Genomic DNA, 21421 nt, shown 5'->3' on the forward strand with positions numbered 1-21421 from the left:
GCTAATCATATTGTTAATGCTGTTGTGATGGCATTCGATTAGCAAGCAATTTGGTCAGAAGGTAGCAATTCTGGCTTTTTGCTTATGGAGTGTGGTTCATTTCTGGCTGCCACTGCTCTCTCTGAACATGATTGCTTACAGTGCCAGTTACTGGTAGTTTTAGGGAGCTTTTGTGGTGTTACCGTCCTCTCCCGCTCCACTGGCTCCCGATCCCTTAGCATAGGGTGGTCCAACCATTTGGCTGCTGAGGGCTGGCTGCTGGATTGAGAAACATAACCTGTAAGAATCATACAGAAATCCTATGTTTTAAATTGTGTGACTGTATTACTTAATTTCATTATTTCAGTTACAAAAAGCAATGTAAAAATTCATACAATTTTTTAGAACAATAATATACAATATAAAGCACATGTATACAAAAATATTCATTGAATCCTTCGGGCACGATGTAACACTTCTCCTTTCAGGAATTTCTGACTTATTTCTTTGCAAAATACGTTACAAAATGAAGCACCTCAGCAATGGTTATAAATTTTTCTTGGGGAGGGCAGAGTAAAACTTAATAGCTAGGGACTTTAACGTGTAGATTGAATAGGTGCAAATGGTGTCAATTCAAGCTGCACATTAGACCACGGGTCCTTAATGTGAAGCTTGAGTAGGTGCAATGTTAGACATAAGAACCACAATTCCTGCTTTCATTCAAATAATGGTTCAGCCCTGTCATGTGCGTATACTTTCACCGGACCTGAAAAAGTACTAGATTGATCTCTACTCTCCATAGACTGTGGAGTTTTCCCCATATGTGGACCTAAGAACCTATAGTGTATGGGAGAAACCATTAGAATTGATAGGTATGCAGAATGTTCGGCGGACCGGATGAAATCCCCCAGATTTAGCCCGTGGCATTTGCCACCTCAAGGCTTGATTATGGGAACTCCCTCATCGGCCTTCTGAACTCTTCCCTTCACAAGCTGCAGATCATCCAAAACTCTGCAGCTTGTGTACTCTCACGCACCAGGCTCCGTGACCCCATCACTCCCACCCTCACCCGACTTACTGGCTCCCCATCCCCCAAAGGATCGAGTTCAAGATCCTCGTCGTCACCTTTAAGGCCATCCATGGCCTTGCCCACTCCTACCTCTCTGACCTGCTGACTCCCTAACCAACCTGCCCGCTCCCTCCGCTCAGCAGGCTCTGGCCTGCTCCATGTTTCTTGTCTGACCTGCCCGACCATCGGTGGCCTGTCTTTCAGCCTTTCTGCCCCCACACTCTGGAACTCTATCCCACGGTCCCTTAGCCTCTCTTCCTCCCTTGCATCCTTCAAGGCCGGGATCAAGACCCTTCTCTTTGACTATGCCTTTGGTCTCCCTCCCACCTCTCTGCCTTCCCTCACCCCTACATCACCCCTCCCCCATACTTGGGCCCCAACATCCGACTGTTCAGCGCTTTGGGATGCCCTCCCGATGTGAAAGGTGCTCTATAAATGTAATTTTGTTGTTTTGTTGTGACAACCCTGCCCCAATTCAAGATCCGCCAATTCATATCACCCATGACCTCACCTGATCCCTACTTCTGGGACCCCCAACAATCCTACCAACAACAACAACAACAACAACAACAAGATTCCATTTAAAGAGCGCCTTTCACGTCGGGAGGACGTCCACTCTGGCTGCTCCCTTTGCTCAGCAAACGCTGACCTGCTTCATGTTCCCTGCCCAATCTACCCCACCATTAGTGTGAGAGTTTTTGATCATTTTAACTTTCTTCCTTGGAAATCCAACCCTGAGATTCTCCGACTCACCTCCTCCCTTCTCAATTTTAAAGCCCACTTTAAGATTTATCTCTTTGACTAGCAATCGCCCATCTTCTACCCCACCCCCCCCATCCCTCCATTTTCTCTTTTCCCCTGGATCAGGTGCCCAGCCAGCAACGTAAAGCACTTTGATTCGACGTGCAGCTGAAAGCCAAAATGGAACCTACATTTTTAAAGTATATAGGGTGCTGGAGTAAGAGGAATATTACCCCACTATCAGTACCTCCATTTCTTATCATTGGACAAGGGCTTTAAAAATATTTAATTTTTCTTATTTATTTCATATTGTTTTAATGTGGTATACGTAGTCTCAGGGGCAGGCAACAGAAAGTGCAGACCTTAATCCATGTTGGCTCTTCCAAATGTCCTGATGCATGCAAACTACTTTCATAGCCTGAAATGTTGTGAATGCTGCCTTAATATTGACTTCCATTTCATGTGTCTGATGAGCTCTTCATTACTGTAAAGTACAACAGCTTTGGACTTTAGGTAATAATAATAATAATCCTTGCATTTGATATAGCGCTTTTCACATTTTCAAGATGTCTCAAAGCGCTTCACAGAATAGACTGTAAAGTGAATTGACTGTATATTTGTAGGAGAAATGCGGCAGCCAATTGGGCACAGCAGTGTCCCACGAACAGGCATGGATTTTTATCATTTTTTTGGGGAGAGATTATTATCAGGTGTGTGGAGTAAGGAAACTTGCCCCAGGTTTCACCCTGCCGGGAATCAAACCCAGGTCTCTCGCTTGCAAAGCGAGTGCTCTAACCACTGAAACACAGAACTCCACAAAATGCATTCTTATGCTGGAAGACTTTCCGAGGCTGCTGGTGACGAGAATTTGTTCAGTTTCCTTTGTGGGGTATCCAGTTGCCAGCTGGTTCTAAGTCATGATGACTGACAACTTTTCTTCAGACTAACTCAAAAATAGTAATGAGCGCATCTGATGGTAGTTTTATGTGCTTGATGCTCCAGAGGTGAAATGCAATCCCAAATAGGAAGCTGGGTGATAACCACTACCAAAAGCTTTATCACCACTCTGTTTCTATGGCAGTGATGGAAACTGTCTACCATAATATAATTGTGTACCTATGCATTATATAAGAGGAACTAGATAATGTAGCTCTTGTGTCAAGTGGAGTCCTGTAGCTCAGTGGTTAGAGCACTCGCCTTGCAAGCGAGACACCTGGGTTCAATTCCAGGCAGGGCAAAACCTTGAGCAAGTTTCCTTACTCCACACGCCTAATAATAGTCCCTCTAAAACAAAATGATAATAAATTGGTCATTTTCAATCCACGACTGTTTGTGGGACACTGCTGTGCGCAACTGGCTACCGCGTTCGCCCAAAAATTTACAGTCAATTCACTTTACAGCATATTCTGTGAAGCGCTTTGAGACATCGAGAAGACGTGAAAAGCGCTATATCAAAATGCAAGGATTATTATATATATAAGTGACTCTTGTGACACACTATCAGTTAGAACAATCTGTTCAGTGAACTGGAATCATTATCAAGAGTAAATAAGTAAATAAATTTTGAATCACGTTTATCTTAATGTTTTTCCTCATAAGTGGAATCATAATTTATAAGGGTTTTTTAAATACTGTATTACTGTATTCATATTTACAGTATATTCTGTGAAGCTCTTTGAGACATCTCGAAGACATGATAAGGCGTTATATCAAATGCTAGGAGTATTATTGTTATTACTGTAGGTGGAAGTAATTAACTGTTTACTTGTGATTAATGACACACTTCACCTTTATGGACATTCATTAACTTTTTTTTCTTCTGCTTATTGTAGGTACAAGAGATATTGGCAGACTATGACCCCAATTTTTTCCCAATAAGTCTAGATGAGGCCTATCTGGACATAACAGAACATTTAGAACAAAGGCAGAACTGGCCTGAACACAAGCGAACATATTACTGTCATAGTGAAAGTGATACACAAGGTAATACTGCAGTTTTCTATGAAACGGAATGACTATACTTTTGTAGGCAAACTCTTCTTTTTTATTTAGAGTATTGTTGAAATATAATAATATATTTTTATAATTATTTATTATTATAATAATAACCCTTGCATTTGATATTGCGCCTTATCATGTCTTTGAGATGTCTCAAAGTGCTTCACAGAATATATTGTAAAGTGAATTGACGGTACGTCTTTGGGGAGAAACGGCAATTGCGCACAGCAGTGTCCTACAAACAGTCAAGCATTGAGTGACCAAATATGTATTTATTTTGATTATTTTTTGAGGCATTATTACCCCCGGAAAAGCGATCCATCAATCAACTAACAATCAGGTTCCTACTTACTGCTAGGTAAACAGAGGCATGTGGAGTAAGGAAACTTGCCTGACTTTTCGACCTGCCCGGGAATTGAACCAAGGTCTTTTCGCTTGCGAGGCGAGTTCTCTAACCACTACACTACAGGACTCCAATCTAATTCTTTTTATTGAAGAATCAGTAACATTATTAAATAGAATGACCAAGTTGGAGGCATGTTTGATACACTTTTCTGATTTTTTTTTTACTTTGTCTCACCTATCTTAATGAACAGTATTTTGCTGAGGTTTTGATTTAATTCTGAACGGTTACATCAGAGCCATTCATGTAGTTCAAATGGCATGCATTCAGGGCATAGTGTAATTTTACAGTACTGTATATTATAAAACTTTCATTCTGACATCTATTTAAATATTGATATAGAGGAAGAAAGCCCGGGTGATTTGCAACCGTCCTTTGAAGATTTGGAAGGCATCTCACCAGTACTCTTTGAAGACAGCCCCCCTGTGTTGCAGCAGGGAGACTCAGTACATTGTGAAAATCAGCAGGAAGGTTGCTGTATTGAAGGCAGCAAAAAGGAGTCAAATAAGCAGCAGAAAGAAAAAATCGTTTTTGGAGTTTCGGTGGAAGAAACTGTCCGAGAAATGCGCTTCAGGATTGAGCAGAAAACTAAATTAACAGCAAGTGCAGGCAAGAACCTGTTAGTGTATGAGTTAGAGGCAGACTATTCATTTTAAGAAGCTTGATTTATGATCATTTAACAATCTAATTTGAATAACCCTGATGGTGTAAGCAGGGTGGTCCAAAGTTTTGGCTGTTGACGTCTGGATGCCGTATTTGAAAATATTACTTATGCGGTCTGTGGGCAGCATAAGTAATATTTTTGTGTTTCCCTTCCAGAAACGTAACATAACAATATGGGTTATATGGAGGGAGTGGGTGGGCCAGATGAAATGTTGGGGAGGGGATGGGCTGGATGAAATCGGCCCTCAGGCCGGATGCGGACCTAGGCTGCCAGTTGGATAACTGGTGTAAGGAATAGAGCTGTACGGATAGGAGTTTGCTGGTTCAAATCCTGGTCTGTTGCGTTTTCTGGCCTCTGCATGGTAAGGCTAAAATGTCCCCAAGCTTCCCAGGGTTAAGGAAGAGAAAACCAGTTGGTTATTGTTACTGGTCCCTTTACAGAATTTTCACAATGCTGTATAGGGACTGAGGCTTGGCTGTGACACCCTTTACTTTTGAGTGGCCTGCTAACATGCAAGCGTGAACATAGGCCACTTGAGCAAAGTACCCAAGAGTAACCAGCGTCTGTGGAACCGATCAGTTGGGGTGGGATGGAATTAGGGAAAAAAAATAAACGAAACGGTTTTAAGAATGTATATCATCTTGTTACTACATTTTCTTTTTCATTCTGCTGAAATAATAAATTGGTATGAATTTAGTCCCATCACACTAAGCTTCAAGCATATTAAAAGAGAAGTAAGGGATACATTTTGTTCTTGCTTTTAACATTTATTTTTGCATCATTAAAATTGTTTGATTGAAATTATCCAATTCTGTTCTTTCCTGTTTTCAGAGCATTTGTTCTAATTTATGTTGATTCCATGGTGTGATGAAACTATCTGAGGGGGAAACTAAGTATCTAAGCTTACAATGGCATTGATCTTTTTTAAAAAGCATTTGGGGATTTTATTTAATCTTATGAATGCGAATCCATTCTTGACAAAATGGAAGAATTTGCATTTGAAATGATTTTGTTCAATTTTAATAACCCACTGGCATACAATACCATTTACATTTATGCTTCACTTCAGGAGGATGTCTCAAAGCGCAGTTGGTAGGCACCTGGTTGGGGGGAAGGAAAAAAGCACAGTTGAAGAGGTAATTCTTAAATCAGGATTTAAAAGTGGGGAGAAGCAGAGATCATCCGTAAAATGTAAAGAATGTTGGATCTGTAGTGAGATTGAGTCGATCACAATGGGTTAGGCCTTTTCTTCCTGCTAAGTAGTTTTCTTTTTGACATAGCAGTAACCAAAGAGAGCTGGACTTACAAAACCTGATTTGTATTTTTGTTTCTCTACTTGATATTTCTAGGAATTGCACCAAATACAATGTTGTCCAAAGTATGCAGTGACATGAAGAAACCTAACGGCCAGTATCGAATTCCATTTGACAGTGAAGCTGTGATGGGCTTCATCAAGAACTTACCTATTAGAAAGGTAATCCAGAAATTGCATTAGTGTTTCAGATTTTGTTATTCGCTTCATGCCATGAATAGTTCAAGCCAACAACAGGAAAAGTTTGAGCAATTGGTTTCTTTCTTTAATTTCAGTCATTGTTGCAGGTTAACATGACCTCCATTCAACAATAGTTATTTTCATCCTGTACTTAATAGGAGTTTCTGAGTCCTGCCTAACTTCCTTGGAATTCACATTCTCAATGACTGTTTTTAAAGGTCTAATGGCCCTTTTTAATGACTGATTGTTGCAATTATAGACATAATTTTACAGATTTTTATCGGATTATTCTGTTGGGTTACCCCTATACTTTTGTTTACCAACCCAATTTTCTTCATCTACTGTCTTGACACCTGGAGCTAAGACGGCACCATGTCTACTTCAAAATTGGCAATACCTGCTTATAAACCTTCACCAGGACATGTAAGAGACTCACCAGCCATGACTCTTCCCTCCCAATTTTACCCCTCCCCCAAGATCGGGAAACAGCAGAGCCTCTCCAGGCTTCATGAAGAACACAGCTTCCTATGGGGTGTTTTCCTACTCAATATGATCCTTGCATTTGATATAGCGCTTTTCACGTCGGGAGGACGTCCCAAAGTGCTTCACAGAACACACTGTAAAGTGAATTGACTGTATATTTGTGGGTGAATATAGTTCAGATTGAATATAGTTCAGATTGAGAACTAAGTGGTTTCAATTTTCGTTAACCATAACAAATTACATTTGTATAGCGCCTTTCACGTCAGGAGGATGTTCTAAGGCGCTGGACAGTCAGGGACCCACACCTGAGCTGCTGTTTGGGATCAGGAGGGGTGGAGGGCAGGAGGATAGGGTAGAAGGGTGACCGAAGACAAGGTTGAAGAGGAGGGTCTTGAGACGGGTCTTGAAGGAGGCAATTCAGTGATTTTCATACGGTATTTAGCGCTTTGGGACATCCTCCCGACGTGAAAGGCGCTCTATAAATTGAATCTTCTTGTTGTTTGGGTTAAACTTTTCACTTGTGCGCTTTTTTTTACAACAACAACAAGATTCCATTTATAAAGCTTTTACCAGTTATAAAGCTTTTACCAGTTGCTGTCAGTATATTTTTAAAACTGGAGTGGCCTAAGGGCAAGCAACTTTTTTTCCTCATTAAATGATTGGTTTCTGTTTGGGTAGAAGGATCTGATGCTGTGCTGATTTCTGTATTTTATTTGCACCTGGAAGATGCCTTTCTGAGTAGAACTGAAGTACCTCACTCAGTAGCCTATCCACCTTGACAAATTCTGCACTTTGTTATTAACTCTCAAACTAATATTTTCCGATAAGTTTAAATTTAGAGTTACAGGACATTATCTTGCATTTTGGCTCAGGACAGGTATCGGAAACAACCAACAAATAATTATCTTTAATGGCATTGTACTATTTTGAAAAAGTTTATTATTTTAGAATGGGCCTCCTATTTATCCATCTGAACAGGCAGCCAGAACCTTGGTTTAATATCTCATCTGAAGGATGGCAAAATAATGTTTCTAATAAGCCACAATCTGTGATTGTATTGTATCTGGTGGATACATAATCATTAATTTTTTTTGTAGGTACCTGGGATTGGAAAAGTGACAGAAAAGTTGCTGAATGCTCTTGGCATCACTAAATGCACTGAATTGTACCAGCAGGGGGCACTGCTTTCCCTCCTCTTCTCTGAAACTTCTTGGCATCATTTTCTAGAAATCTCACTTGGCCTGGGTGGCACACATCTTGAAAGGTAAATATGCTGATATAAGATGTATGTGAGTTCTATAATTTTAATTGTTGGCTTATAATATAAAGACACAGTTTCAAATAAAATGGCAAATCATGGTGAGTCTCACAAAATTTATCCCAGAATGTTTTTTTCTCTGCCAGTTCTTCTATCCTCTGGTTAGACATTTTGTCTTTGTTTGCTGTATTGGTAACTCACAGCTTGGGAAAGAAGCTTGAATACAAGGTGCCCAAGAAAATTCCCATTTTTTAGGTTAAAAATACCTCACTTATCTATTTGTTCCACATAAGCTCATCCCTTTAAAATGTGTTCTAGGACCTGGGTGGCCACCTTTTATCATAGACTCTGGTACTTCAGCTGCAACCTGATCCAAGGACTACACAGCTTGTCAGTGACCTGGGGATTTGAACTCAACTGATTTGGCAGGATAGCTGATAATCCTATTTGCTTTGTTTATTATTGTTTCACACTGTTTGGGGATGGCAAGCAACATGTCAACTGACATCCCTAGCTTTCTCAAGTTCCCTCTTGGCAAGTTAACCCTGCAAGCCAAAGCCCTAACAGGTAAGGTGGTCCTCGCTGGACAAGCAGCAGGAAAGTTTGCCAGACAGCAATATCAATGGCAAACGCTGTGGTTTTAGCTGGTTAGTCTCCAGCAGTACCCCAACACACACTCTGGGGTCCCCAAGCCTGGACTCTTGCTAACCTGAGACTAATAGTTTCTGGAATTAGGTAAGCAGGATGCGTCCCTCCAAGGAGAGAGTGCACATTCTATTCCAACAATCCGTCTCGGGGATTTGCATGTGTAGGTGGGATGCATGGAATTCTCAGCTTGATTTGGATATTCTTACGTGATGGGTCTCCACATGGATCAGTGTTTACCTGCCCCCCCCCCCCCCCCCCCCCCACCACACACATACACACGCACAACTCTGTTCAACACCACCTCTGTAAAGCACTCCAAGATGTTATTCTACGAAGGGTTATATAAATGGAAGCTGTTGTTTTCCAAATATTTGCCAAAGTCCCATTTTAAAGCTATTAAATTCTATTAAATTATTAAGATCAAAATATAAATTTTATTTGTTTGACTTGTTTTCTTTATGACCTTGTCTATCTTTGCTGGTCAGTGTAATCAAGCTTAATTTGCCCGCAAAATATAGTCAATTCACTTTACAATATATTCAATGAAGCACTTTTGAGAAGTCTCAAATATGTGATAAGGCGCCATATCAAATTCAATTATTATTATTAAGAACTTGATTACACTAACCAACAGACACCGATAAGCTCAAAAAGAGTATAAGTGGAGTCCTATACAGACTTCATGGGCTAAACGACAACAACAACAAATTGCATTTATATAGCACCTTTCATGTTGGGAGGATGTCTCCAGGCACTGGATAGTCAAAAGGTTTTCCCCCAAGCTGGGGGTTGGAATCAATTAGGGTGGAGGGCATCGGGAGGTGGTGATGGGAAGATGACCGTTGAAGAGGAAGGTCTTGAGACGGGCCTTGAAAGGAGGCAAGAGAGGGGGCAAGGCTGGGGGCTCCAGGATGGAATTTCATGGAAGGGCTAAGGAGAGCAGCGCAGGAGGGTGTGAGAGCTTAAAGCGCTGTAAACATTACTCAAACAACAATTTCACAATTTTTTTAAAAAATTGCAGTTAAATCAGAAAGTGATGAGATTCAAATCTTGCCTGTGTCATGTGGGTGAGGTATGGCATAGAGGCCTCTATACCATATAAAATCTAATTAAAAGGCAGAACAGGCTCAAAGGCCCGAAAGGCCTATTCCTGTTCCTATGCTTCCTCACAGGAAGGGAAGAAAAGAAAATTAGAGGGTAAACCATATCTGCCCCAAAATTTGTAGTGAAATATTTGTAATCACTTCAGATGGAGAATGGTGGATAGAAAGAAAAATGGCAAATAATTAAACAACAAAGAAAACGTAGAACGTTTACAGCACGGAAACTGACCTTCGGCCCATGACTGTGTTTATCCTTGTTAAGAGACTCAAACGTGTTGTTAATACACATTGTAACCCAGTCTTCGAAGAAATTGTTAAACATAAATCTTGAGAAGATGAGTGCCAATTATAGGAACTCTATTAGCCGAAAAGGACAAACCTTTACCATAAAGGATATAGTAAATTTATAGTTGAAGGAATTTAAGAAAAATCCTCAAATAAATGTTGACTTTTGATGAATTAAAAATAAAGTGAAATGTGTTTCTGATATTTGTTCTTAATAATAATAATCCTTGCATTTGATATAGCGCTTTTCACGTCTTCTAGACGTCCCAAAGCGCTTCACAGAATATACTGTAAAGTGAATTGACTGTATTCTTATTCTTTTTGTAGAGATGGTGAAAGGAAGAGTATGAGCATAGAAAGGTAAGTCTTTCACACTACTACTCTGATCCAATCATTATTTTGCATATCAGTCTGTGATGACAACAATGAGTGTCAATTAAAATTTGTAGAAATCACACATACTTGAAAGTATCTTTGATCTAATAATTCAATTAGTTAATGAAAGTTTTGCACATAGCAATATCCCACAAACCCATAAAGTGAATGACCAATTTAATCTGATGGATTGTTGGCCAGGATACCAGGAGAAACTCTTTTCTCTTTTGGAATCGTGCCGTGGATCTTCAACGTCCACTCGAACAGGCTGATAGGATCTCAGTTTAATGTCTCCACCAATGCAGCCCATTCCTAGCACTGTGCTGGAATGGCAGCCTAGACTGAGTTCAAAATCCCAACATGGGGCTTGAACCCACAACCTCCTGACTCAGAGGCAAGAGTGCTACCAAGTGAGCCGACAACAAATGCAAGGATTGTTTACATGCTGGGACTTTAGAAAAAGTTGCATGATTCATATCTTGTATTTTAGGACATTCAACGAAATTTGCAAAGCAGAGGAGCAGTACAGCTTGTGCCGTGATCTTTGTAGTGACCTTGCTGAAGATCTCCACAAGAATGGACTTCGGGTATAGCTTGTCCTTGTTTACATTTGTCTTTATACCTAAAAGGTTTGAAAATGTTATAGTTAATCATTGTTGGGTAAAAATAGACCTTTCCAGGGATTTTTCAATGTTTCAGAGTTGCTTTCTTTGCATCTTAGGGAAAAACTGTTACCATAAAGCTGAAGAATGTACATTTTGATGTGAAGACAAGGGCCTGCACTGTTCCAGTGCCGGTCTCCACCGAAGAGAAGATTTTTGCTGTTGCGTATAAATTACTAAAGACTGAGATTGACAGCCTCCACCCACAGCCACTGAGATTGAGACTTATGGGTAAAGCAATAACGCACAGTAGGATATTTTTGGCAGAAAATGTGCAGTTGTGACAATTAATACATCCCTTTATTTTATGGTGTAGTTATTCATCATTAAACTAATAAAAGTTAACTATCTATTAATACAAAGTTCTTGATATAATTAAGCACAAACTAGAACCTCTCCATTTTAACCTTTCCTTTTCTGTTGGGAGACCGTTAAACTGTATACTGATTGCTCCCGTATACTGAGATTTCAGGAAAAACATGCATGAAGGTATGAATTGGATACCAGATTTAGCAATCAAATGAAAATAATCAAAAACGCTTTTGTACATAACAAAGTGTGTAAATTTCCATTGCATGAAAAGTAAAAATACAAGGGCCAATTTTTTTTATTTGCTTTGAACCTGACCTTTTCCCAACCCTGTTTTATCTGGCTTGTTGCTTTTAACATGAGCCAGTTACGAAAGCAATGAAGGTCGTAACAGGAAACTTTTTTGTGCCTTTATTAACAAAATGAAAGGATATTTGTTTTATGCTTGGCCCTCATCCATGCCGTTGTCAGCTCCAACCCTGCTCCCTTGCCTCTCCAGCTCCATTCTTGGCAAGCTCCAGACAATAATAATAATCCTTACATTTGGTATAGTGTTTTCATGTTAGGAGGACCTCCCGAAGCACTTCACAGGATTTACTATAAAAAGTGGAGTGACTGTGTTTTGTGGGCGAATACAGCAATCAATTTGCACACAGCAATGTCCCACAAGCAGCTGTGAAGTGAATGACCAAATTTATTTAGGGGATTGTTGGCCAGAACACCAGGAGAAACTCCCTTTTCTTTTTAACTAGTGGGACCTTGGGAGACCACAATTCCACAACAAAATAACAGCCGTGGGATCTTTAATGTCCACCTAAAAAGGCAGATGGTCCCTTGGTTTAATTTCTGATCCATAAGGACAGGACCTCCCAACAATCCAGCACACCCCAGCACTGAATTGGAGTGTCAACATATGGGTTCCAAGTTCGTATTGTTAAATCCACTTTAAGACTTACCGCTTCGACCTATGGTCACCTCCCCCTTCTCCCTTGCTCGGCGTCTAACCCTGCCACTCTACAGTGCTCTGAAATACTATACAATATAATATAGGATAGAAGTAGATGTTATTTTGTACTTTCTTTCCTTCACTTCAGATGATCTGTGGTTGAGGGAATCGAGAGGCTTATGGCACTGGTAACATCTTTCTTAAAATAGTAGCTTCAATGTAAATGGCCAACCTTTCCCCCTTCCTTTAGTAGTTGGACTTGTGAGGCCTCTATTTGACAGTTTTGGCTAACATTGATGTTTGGGGAACTGCTTGTGAACCCAACAAGCTCCACTACTTTCCTGCCTCTTGATACTTTGTGAAACAAAATTCCATTTGGAGGAGTACCAATGATGCTTAAAAGCCTTTCATATGCACATAAATTGTAATTTATTTTTTGTTTTAAATTTGGAATTATTTTGATTTCAATGGTAACCTTTTAAACTAAAATCTAGACTGTGATAAACTATAATGCAATATTTTTATTTCTCCCTTGTGCTCTTCAATGCAGGTATAAAGGTGTCTGGCTTTGTTCAGCAAGAAGTGAAAAGATCTTGCCAAAAATCTATCATCAATTTCTTCCATGGTGGAATACCTGAGCGTTCCCCTGAGTCTGAAAGCAAAGAGATTAAAACCCAAGTAGAAATTCCACAAACATCTGGAGCGGAGAGCTTCTTCAACAAAAAACGTGCAATGTGGCAGCAAAACAATCAGGAGGCCTTTTTCAAAAGGGTTCTTGCAAACAGGCATCAGGAAACCTGCAAAACTGCCGTAACCATGCCAGTGGGCAGTGTGGATGAAATGCAGTCTGATGGTGGACTGACTGCAGAGATGAAGATAACCAGCAATTGCCCAATATGCTTCAAAATGCAGAGTGTACCTAATCTAGAGGCGTTTAACAAGCACATCGATGAGTGCCTAAGTACAAGCATAGTGGAAGAGAATTTACCTCCTTCAGTTATAGAGATAGCAGATGAAATGATTATTTCAAAAACAAGTTCAGCATTTATGAAGGAAGGATCTGTCTTGGATAATAATTTAAGAAAGAAAAATTTGATTAATCTAAAAAGTTATCATTTAAACAAGGAGCAGAAGGGCAAGAAATGTAGCAAGAAGTCTTCAAAGATGAGTCCAAATATTATAGAAGACGTTTTAGAAACAGAAGCTGAAAACAGCAATTATTGTAGAGCATCTTTAATAGAAAGCAGCACATACTGTATTGGAGAATCTGTTCAACAGACTGATGTAACAGAGACATTAAATGATCATATAGCTTTGCCTGACTATACAGCAAAATCTTTGGAAGTCGGAAAGGACAGTAATGCATTTGAAAGGGAATTTTCAAACCACAATCTATCTTGCACTAAAGAACCTCTTAAATCTAGTAAATCAACACAGCTGGAAGAAATATACGATCAACAAAATGTTAGCTGTAACATATTAGAACACTCTTTGTCTGTACAACATAACCAATTGAGACCAAGAACTCAATATGTGGAGCAGTCAAGTCAGACGATATCTAAAATGTCAAAGAAAAAGCATTCAATCCAAGTTGGAGAAGCCACAGCCTTGGTTTGTCCAGTTTGCAATGTTGAGCAAGCAAAAACTGATCTGTCAGCATTTAACCAGCATGTTGATATATGTTTAAACCAAGGGGTTATACAGGAGCTCATTGAAAGACAAGCTCATCCATCCAACACATACAATGTTTCAAATCGGAATATCGTAGGTGAGTTTTTTTCAATTAAAATTTTCAAAATAACATATTTTGAAGTTATCTCACCAGCATTTTTGCAGACAGGTGCTTCACTAATACAGTATCAAAACTTATAAATGGTGGAATGTAGCCTATATTCTAAGAACCTCGACCCATTTGAAACATTTCTATCGCAGTTTTTTCTAGGGAAATGTGAGAACAACACCCACCCATCAATCAAGCCTGCATGGTGCTTCCGAGTTATATTTTTCAGGGAGTTGTTTTTTTGGAGGAGTTGATTCTTGTACTGTGTGAGTTTTGATACGGAGTCTAGAATAATGAGTCTTATATACTATGAGAGAGACTGAGATACTATTGGAGGGTCTGGTGTCTAATACCTGGACTGATACCTGGAAGACTGTTTGTGGAACACTGCTGTGTGCAATTGGCTGCCACGTTTTGCCTACAAAATATACAGTATATTCTGTGAAGTCCTTTGAGGTGTCTTGAAGACATGATAAGGCTCCATGTCAAATGCAAGGATTATTATTAAGGATCATTATTATGAGCCAGAGTATGACAACAATACTATATGCACTTGTGCTGACCGAGGCCCTGCACCTCACCCCTGTGGTGATCCGGGAAGAGTGTCAGGTCACCGCTCCACCTCTCCCTTGACTGCACAGTGGTTGGACTACTGAGAGAGCGGTAGGATGGGACTCACTCAATGTCAGCGAGAGGTTAGGAAATTAAACTAAGCTAGCCTTCGCCTCTACTACCACCCTAGAGTCAGTGGCAGCCTATGAGAAATTGGAGAGGGCAGTGATTTTACAGGAGAGGGGAGAATGTGCGAGTATGGAAGGTGTGAGAAAGTGAGTTAGCAAAGGAAAGAAGAGTATGAAAGGTTTGGGGAAGAGAGGAGTATAAATGGTGTGGAAAGGGGGAGGAAGAGAGTGCTCCCAATTGCTCAAACTGGAACAGGCCAATTCCCAGGAGTTGTTCTTTTTTTAAAAAAAGCCCAATTCTCTCAATTGTTTGAATACCAAATTAAATTCTTATGAATAGGTTATTCACCTGTGCGTGAAGGAACAATAGTACATGTCAATATTCTTTTCTTAGGTCTGTCGGGATTTGAGAAACCATCTTCAAACTCTATGACTCGAATAAAAAGGTGAGAAAACCCACTGTCTGTCTTTATTGATCATTTGTTCTTAAAAATCATGTAAATGTATTATAGATCTAAAATATATGTCAAGGCTGGAAATATACTTCAGATAAACAGCATCTCAAGGAGAAAGATAGATTAACATTTGGGTGTAAAGATCACAACATTAACCCATTGTTTTCTTTCAAGTGTGTTTGATCTGCTGAGCATTTGTAGAATTTTCTGATTTTATAATCTAGCCATAGTTTATGTGCCTTTAGTCGAGCTATATATTGGTATTTATCATTTTTGTTGAACATGGATAATTTGGATAAATGCAATCTCAAAACATTTTGGCAGAACTCCAGCATCTTTTTTTTAATGCAAAAGATGTATGGGTTTTGTGGGGCATTTTTTGTGTATTTGGTTCTTGTGCTAGTTAATAAACTTGTTCAAGTTTATTTGACACAGTACCACATAAGATATTAATAAAAAAATTAGAGGCCCATGGTATTAAGGGGGGACTGTGGCAGTTTGGATTAAGAACTGCTGAGTGACAGAAAGCAGAGGGTGGTGGTTAATGGGTGTTTCTCGAAATGGAAGGAGGTGTGCAGCGGTGTCCCCCAGGGATTGGTATTGGGACCACTGCTCTTTCTAATGTATATTAATGATCTGGATTTGGGCATAGGGAGCACCCATTTCCAAGTTTGCAAATGATACAAAGTTAGGAAGAGTAGTAAATAGTGAGGAGGACTGTAACCAACTGCAAGCAGACATATACAAAATGGTGGAATGGGCTGACATGTGGCAGATGGATTTCAATGTGGATAAGTGTGAGGTGATACACTTAGGAAAAATGATAGGCGGCAATATAGACTTGGTAGCTCAATCTTAAGGGGGGTGAATGTACAGAGAGATCTGGGCGTTCAAGTAAGCGAATCATTAAAGGTAGCGGGACAGGTAGATAAGGCAGTAAAAAAGGCATTTGGTGTACTGAACTTTATTAGTAGGGGCATAGAGTATAAAAGTAGGGAGCTTATGGTTAATCTGTACAAAACACTGGTTAGGCCTCAGCTGGAGTACTGCGTCCAGTTCTGGGCATCTTACTTCAGGAAGGACATTAAGGCACTAGAAAGGGTGCAAAGGAGATTCACGAGAATGATACCAGGAATGGGGAACCTTAGCTATGAGGACAGGCTGGAGAAGTTAGGACTTTTCCCATTAGAGCAGAGAAGGTTACGCAGGGACCTGATAGAGGTCTTCAAGATCATGAAAGGTTTCGACAGGCTAGATAAGGAAAAGCTGTTTCCGCTGGTAGGTGTGTCTGTGACCTGTGGTCACAGTCTTAAGATATCTACCAAAAGAAGCAGAGGGAAGGTTAGAAGAATTTTTTTCACTCAGCGAGTTGTTCGAATTTGTAATGATCTGCCTGAAAGGGTAGTGAAGTCCGATTCGATAACAGCTTTTAAGAGAGAACTGGATAGGTATCTGGAGAAGACGGATTTGCAGGGTTATGGGGAGAAAGCTGGTGATTGGGGTTAGTGAAAGTGACTTGCTCTGTCAAAGAGCCGGCACAGACTCGATGGGCCGAATGGCCTCCTTCTGTGCCGTAACATTCTATGAATCTATGAATAACTACCTTCTAGGTGGGATTCCTCTCAAGATAGTTAACAAGAAAGGAAATGCAAAGATGGTATAGTACATTGATCACATCCTTAGAATCAAATCAGCATGAGGCAGCCACTACCTGGGCTAACTGAGTGCTGGGATGCATAGCACCAGCAATAGATTATGAATCTGATTCTATTTTTAAATTATACCATGGACTCACATATCCACAGATGAAGAGGAACTGGAGAAGCTGCAAGGAAAGGGCCATCAGAGTGAAACTATCTCTTATAGGACAACTCTACAATCAGAGGCTCAAGGAATTGGGCTTATTTACAGGTTGGGCCGATCGTGGAGGTGACATAATGGCAGACGACAAAGTCTTGCAGTGAACACGTGTTATAGCACTGGAGATCGTGCTTTCAAACTGGGGAAAATCACTTCAGGCTGGACATGAGGCAGCACGTCTTTGTGCAGAGATGGGGAAATCTGGAACAACCTCCCATGATACATTGTTTGCCAAATAGCATCTGTTCCTTTGAGTTGAAATCTAGACAGATTTCTTAAAGAAGAGAGGCTACAGACTGGAAATCCAATCTTTCCTTTGACGGCATTAGTGGTCTAACAGGCTATCGGGATATTAAGCACCAAGTGGCCAGTACCAGAAAAGAAATGTAGGTGAATAAATAATTTTGCTGCGCTCCAAATGCAGGCTATTTTCTTTTCTCTATATGGTTAGCATGCAATCTGTTCCTAACTCCTAGCACTACACTGGAAACTAGACAAGAAAAACAAAAGTTGATTCACTCGGATTTTTATATCTTTCCTCCCACCTTCTACAGTCTTTGGCTCTTGAATTCACCAAAGAGAAATTTTTAAAAAGACTATTCTTGGCTCCATGGGGTTAGGCCCTGGCCTTTGCAGGATTAAGGAGGGGGAAAACCAGCCAAGGGTACCTGCTCCTGGCCCTAATACAGCGCCTTTTACTGGTGGCATATTTGTGTGGCAATGGGTGAGGAGAGGTCATGCTTGACTATAACACAGTCTATAGTCGAGTTGCTTTCCGACAGTTACCTTGCCTTCCAGTATGAGGTATAATAGGCGTATGCTGATGGAGAGACCAAGTAGAAAAACAATTTGATTTCGTTCACATGCCATTTGTGTCATTACACATTTTAATGATTGAGACCAGCTTGTGTATGTTGGCTTCAAAATCAACAGTGATGTTTTATGCAATGCAGTTCATGGTATTTTGATGATCAACTCCATATTTTAATCATACCATTCTTATATTCTGCAAAATTTACACCTGTTATTATATAGGTATCCAAATATAATATTAATGAGGAACATCTGTCTACTTAATCTTCACTGCTTTCATTACTTGGAAATACATTTATTTGTTTTACATTGTTTTCAGGATGGGATCATCAGCTCAGAAACCAGCATCGAAAAAAGCAAGATTCAACAATTCTAAGCTTACTATCGACAATTTTTTTAAATAGAATTAAGTTTGAAAACATTGTGTACTGGAATAAAGAATTTTGGAAAATCTCTGAATTTCAGGGTTGCAGAAACATACAGCATAGCATTTGTTGTAAAGCACTTTCCTTTTTTATATTTAATATTGGTATGTTCTACTCAATTATGATTTTGTCAGTTATACAGCTGTCTGGATCTCTTAAAAGGTATATTTTAGATTTAATGTTGTAAATTAATTACTGGTAATGGATATAAATTATTTTTAATACATTTGATATAGCAGGAACCATGATGTAATTTTCCAGGAACAGTGCCCAGTTCTGAAATCAATAAATTATTGTAGAGTACTTAATCACAATAAAAGATCTAAACCTGATGCTTTAATTTCTAGGACTATACAGGGGAACCTTGTTAGAAGTTAAACCTCCAAGTCTAATGTAAGCTAAAAACAATGGCCAACTTCTAGGTCATTAAGTTGTCGCTGATGTTACTTGCTGTGGGGGGGTTTATTTCAATGCACACTGTACATGTGCACCACTGTCAGCAGCACTGCTCTGCACGGCGCACAGGTCAGAACACTGATTGACCAGCGCCTTGGGATATCCTCCCGACGTGAAAGGCACTATACAAATGTAATTCTGTTGTCTCATCAGCACCACTTCCATGCAGGAAGGGATGTCAGTGGCAACTTGATGACAAAGAAGTTAGCCTTTTTTAAAGCCAATGCAGGAAGTTAGCTAGTCAGCGGTTGGGTGTACCACACTTATGGTTTCACAGAACACTGGACTATACTAGGGGTTTGCCATTACAGGATTCCCCTGGGAAACAGTTATTTTTTTAATATACATTTGTACAGGAGATTTACCTGCCTGAGGTGTACCTGTCTTAATTTAGGGAAATACTTGTACAGTTGTAAGCAGCTGTTATATTATTCTGAAACAAAACTATCTTTCTGGTGGGGGAGTGGGACCAGAAAAAGGTTATGATTCAGTGGGACCAGAAAAAGCTCACTGTGGAGCTTTTTCTGGTCCCACTCAATGGTCCAACCATTATATGTTTATCTATGTTGATGAATCCTTCGTCAATTTGCTTTTAACTGGTCCATTTATTATTTAATCTTCTTTATATATGTCATCTGGCAAGATAGCACAACCTCATAAGAAAATGTTCTACTGAGTAACTGCCAAATCATAATAAATAATGTGAACACTTGTCCAAAGGATTTGACAAAGATAATTATATAATTTTGCTAACATTTTCAATGTTTGCCAGCTGCTGATGTAATGAATTACTACATTGGTACCCAATAACTTTGCATGTTACCTTTTCTTATATCACATATAGTCAGTTAATGTAACTGTTACATTATATTTATACTCTGACATTGTATTCGAAAGTTTATGCGACATGTTGATATGCAGAAAATGCTATACTATGCACGTGGTTTTAAAATAAAAGCCTTTTTGAAATTTAAGTAGTAAACAATAACTTCTTGCAATTAATATTGTATAGTGCCTTTCATGTTTGATGTTTCAAAGAACTTCATGGAGATGGAGAGGGAGCCTGAGCAGGAAGGGAGATAAGGGGGTAGAGGTAAGAGGGAAATGATTGGAGGTGCAATCAAAGAATGAGAATTTTAAAAGGATGGATGAATCTGCAAAATAAGCAGTAACCTCAGGAAGCTTGATACACACTTATTTCATTGATGAGTCAACGGAGCACAATGTTGTGTATATAATGTCAACTGAAAGCATTTTTCCACTGTCTTGTAATGATGAATAACAGTTTAATTAGTTGCGTAGATTATAGATACCTATGGGTGCACACAGAGAGGAACAAGTAGTTTGTAATTTGTTATTCATTGCAGAGGCTGACTTGAGCTGCAGCCTATGAATAGAAAGCAGGTCATATCTTCCTGGAAAAATGTTATTTTTTTTCCATATTATTACTGATATTATTCCACTCAGCCTACTATTACTTGGTTCTCTGAGAGATGCAATTGTTTCTGTGCTGCAGAGGTCAGGGAGGAATGCAAAGCAATACGAGACATTATTTTGCATGACGGGTGCTATACAAAACCAAGTTGTTTTCTGAAGGAATGTAGATGTTGAATCTCAACCTATGGGCACCTCAATAATAAGGGCAAATGATTAAACCACATTTTACTCTCATAATCCTTGTCTTTGATCTTGCTATAGCACCTTTTATTGTGGAGACATCCATTTGATGTAGCACCTTATTACATCTACAAGCCATATCAAAACACTTCACAGGATATACTGTAAAGTGGACTGACTATTTTGTGGGTGAACGCAGGCACTAGTTTGCGCACAGCAATGTTCCACAAACAGCCATGAGTGGGTGACCAATTTTATTTGGGGGAATGTTGGCCAGGACACTGGAAGGAACTACCTTTTCGAAGAATACCATGGGATCTTTAATGTCCACCTGAACAAGCAGACGGGACCTCGATTTAACATCTCATCTGAAGGACGGCACCTCTTACAATCCAATGCACACTGTAAAGCAGTGACTGTGTATTTTGCAAAACCATGATATCCAAATTCAATAATAAGGACTAATATTGTAAAATAAATCAGTTTTGACCTTTCTTAATAGCAACTTTCTACCATAGATGATGAATAGTCTAATTTTTTTATTGAATATCTTTGGGGTCAGGGAGTTTATGCAATATTGTGGAGATGAAAATAACGAGTGAAGACAATAGTAAGATAGGTTTTATGTTTTTAGAAGTTGTATTGATGGGATGAATAACCTTTTCTTCTTCCATATTTAATTATGTCTAACCTATTCAACAAAAAAATTCCTTTTTAGTGAACACTGCTACCTTCTACTTTGAATACCGTTAAAGTTATTGCTAAATTCAACTCTGTCAAGCACAGTAGTGTTAGGAACTAACTTCCTTTTTAAAACCCCCCACCAGATCTCTGACCGAGCTTCTTCCTGCAAACTGGTGCTCGACATCCCCCAGCCTTACTTCTGTAACTTTTTACTTGGATTCTGATATGATGGATGT

At 39.5% G+C, this 21421-nt stretch overlaps 1 protein-coding gene across 4 annotated transcripts in view; it reads left to right on the forward strand.

The window, feature by feature from the left end:
• polk (polymerase (DNA directed) kappa) overlaps positions 1-19853 on the forward strand; it is a 35013-nt gene extending 15160 nt beyond the window's left edge. For all 4 annotated transcript variants that reach the window (XM_007905352.2, XM_007905355.2, XM_007905353.2 and 1 more), the window contains 10 exons: positions 3622-3772; positions 4533-4799; positions 6204-6328; positions 7927-8093; positions 10451-10483; positions 10989-11085; positions 11220-11391; positions 12966-14183; positions 15270-15321; positions 18323-19853. In XM_007905352.2, coding sequence (XP_007903543.1) covers positions 3622-3772; positions 4533-4799; positions 6204-6328; positions 7927-8093; positions 10451-10483; positions 10989-11085; positions 11220-11391; positions 12966-14183; positions 15270-15321; positions 18323-18407 — 2367 coding nt within the window. In that variant the 3' untranslated portion in view covers positions 18408-19853. The remainder of the gene's footprint in view (positions 1-3621; positions 3773-4532; positions 4800-6203; positions 6329-7926; positions 8094-10450; positions 10484-10988; positions 11086-11219; positions 11392-12965; positions 14184-15269; positions 15322-18322) is intronic.
• The last annotated feature ends 1568 nt before the right edge of the window (positions 19854-21421 follow it).

This window comes from Callorhinchus milii, unplaced genomic scaffold (assembly GCF_018977255.1).
Source record: "Callorhinchus milii isolate IMCB2004 unplaced genomic scaffold, IMCB_Cmil_1.0 Scaffold1, whole genome shotgun sequence".
NCBI classification, from domain to species: Eukaryota; Metazoa; Chordata; class Chondrichthyes; order Chimaeriformes; family Callorhinchidae; genus Callorhinchus; species Callorhinchus milii.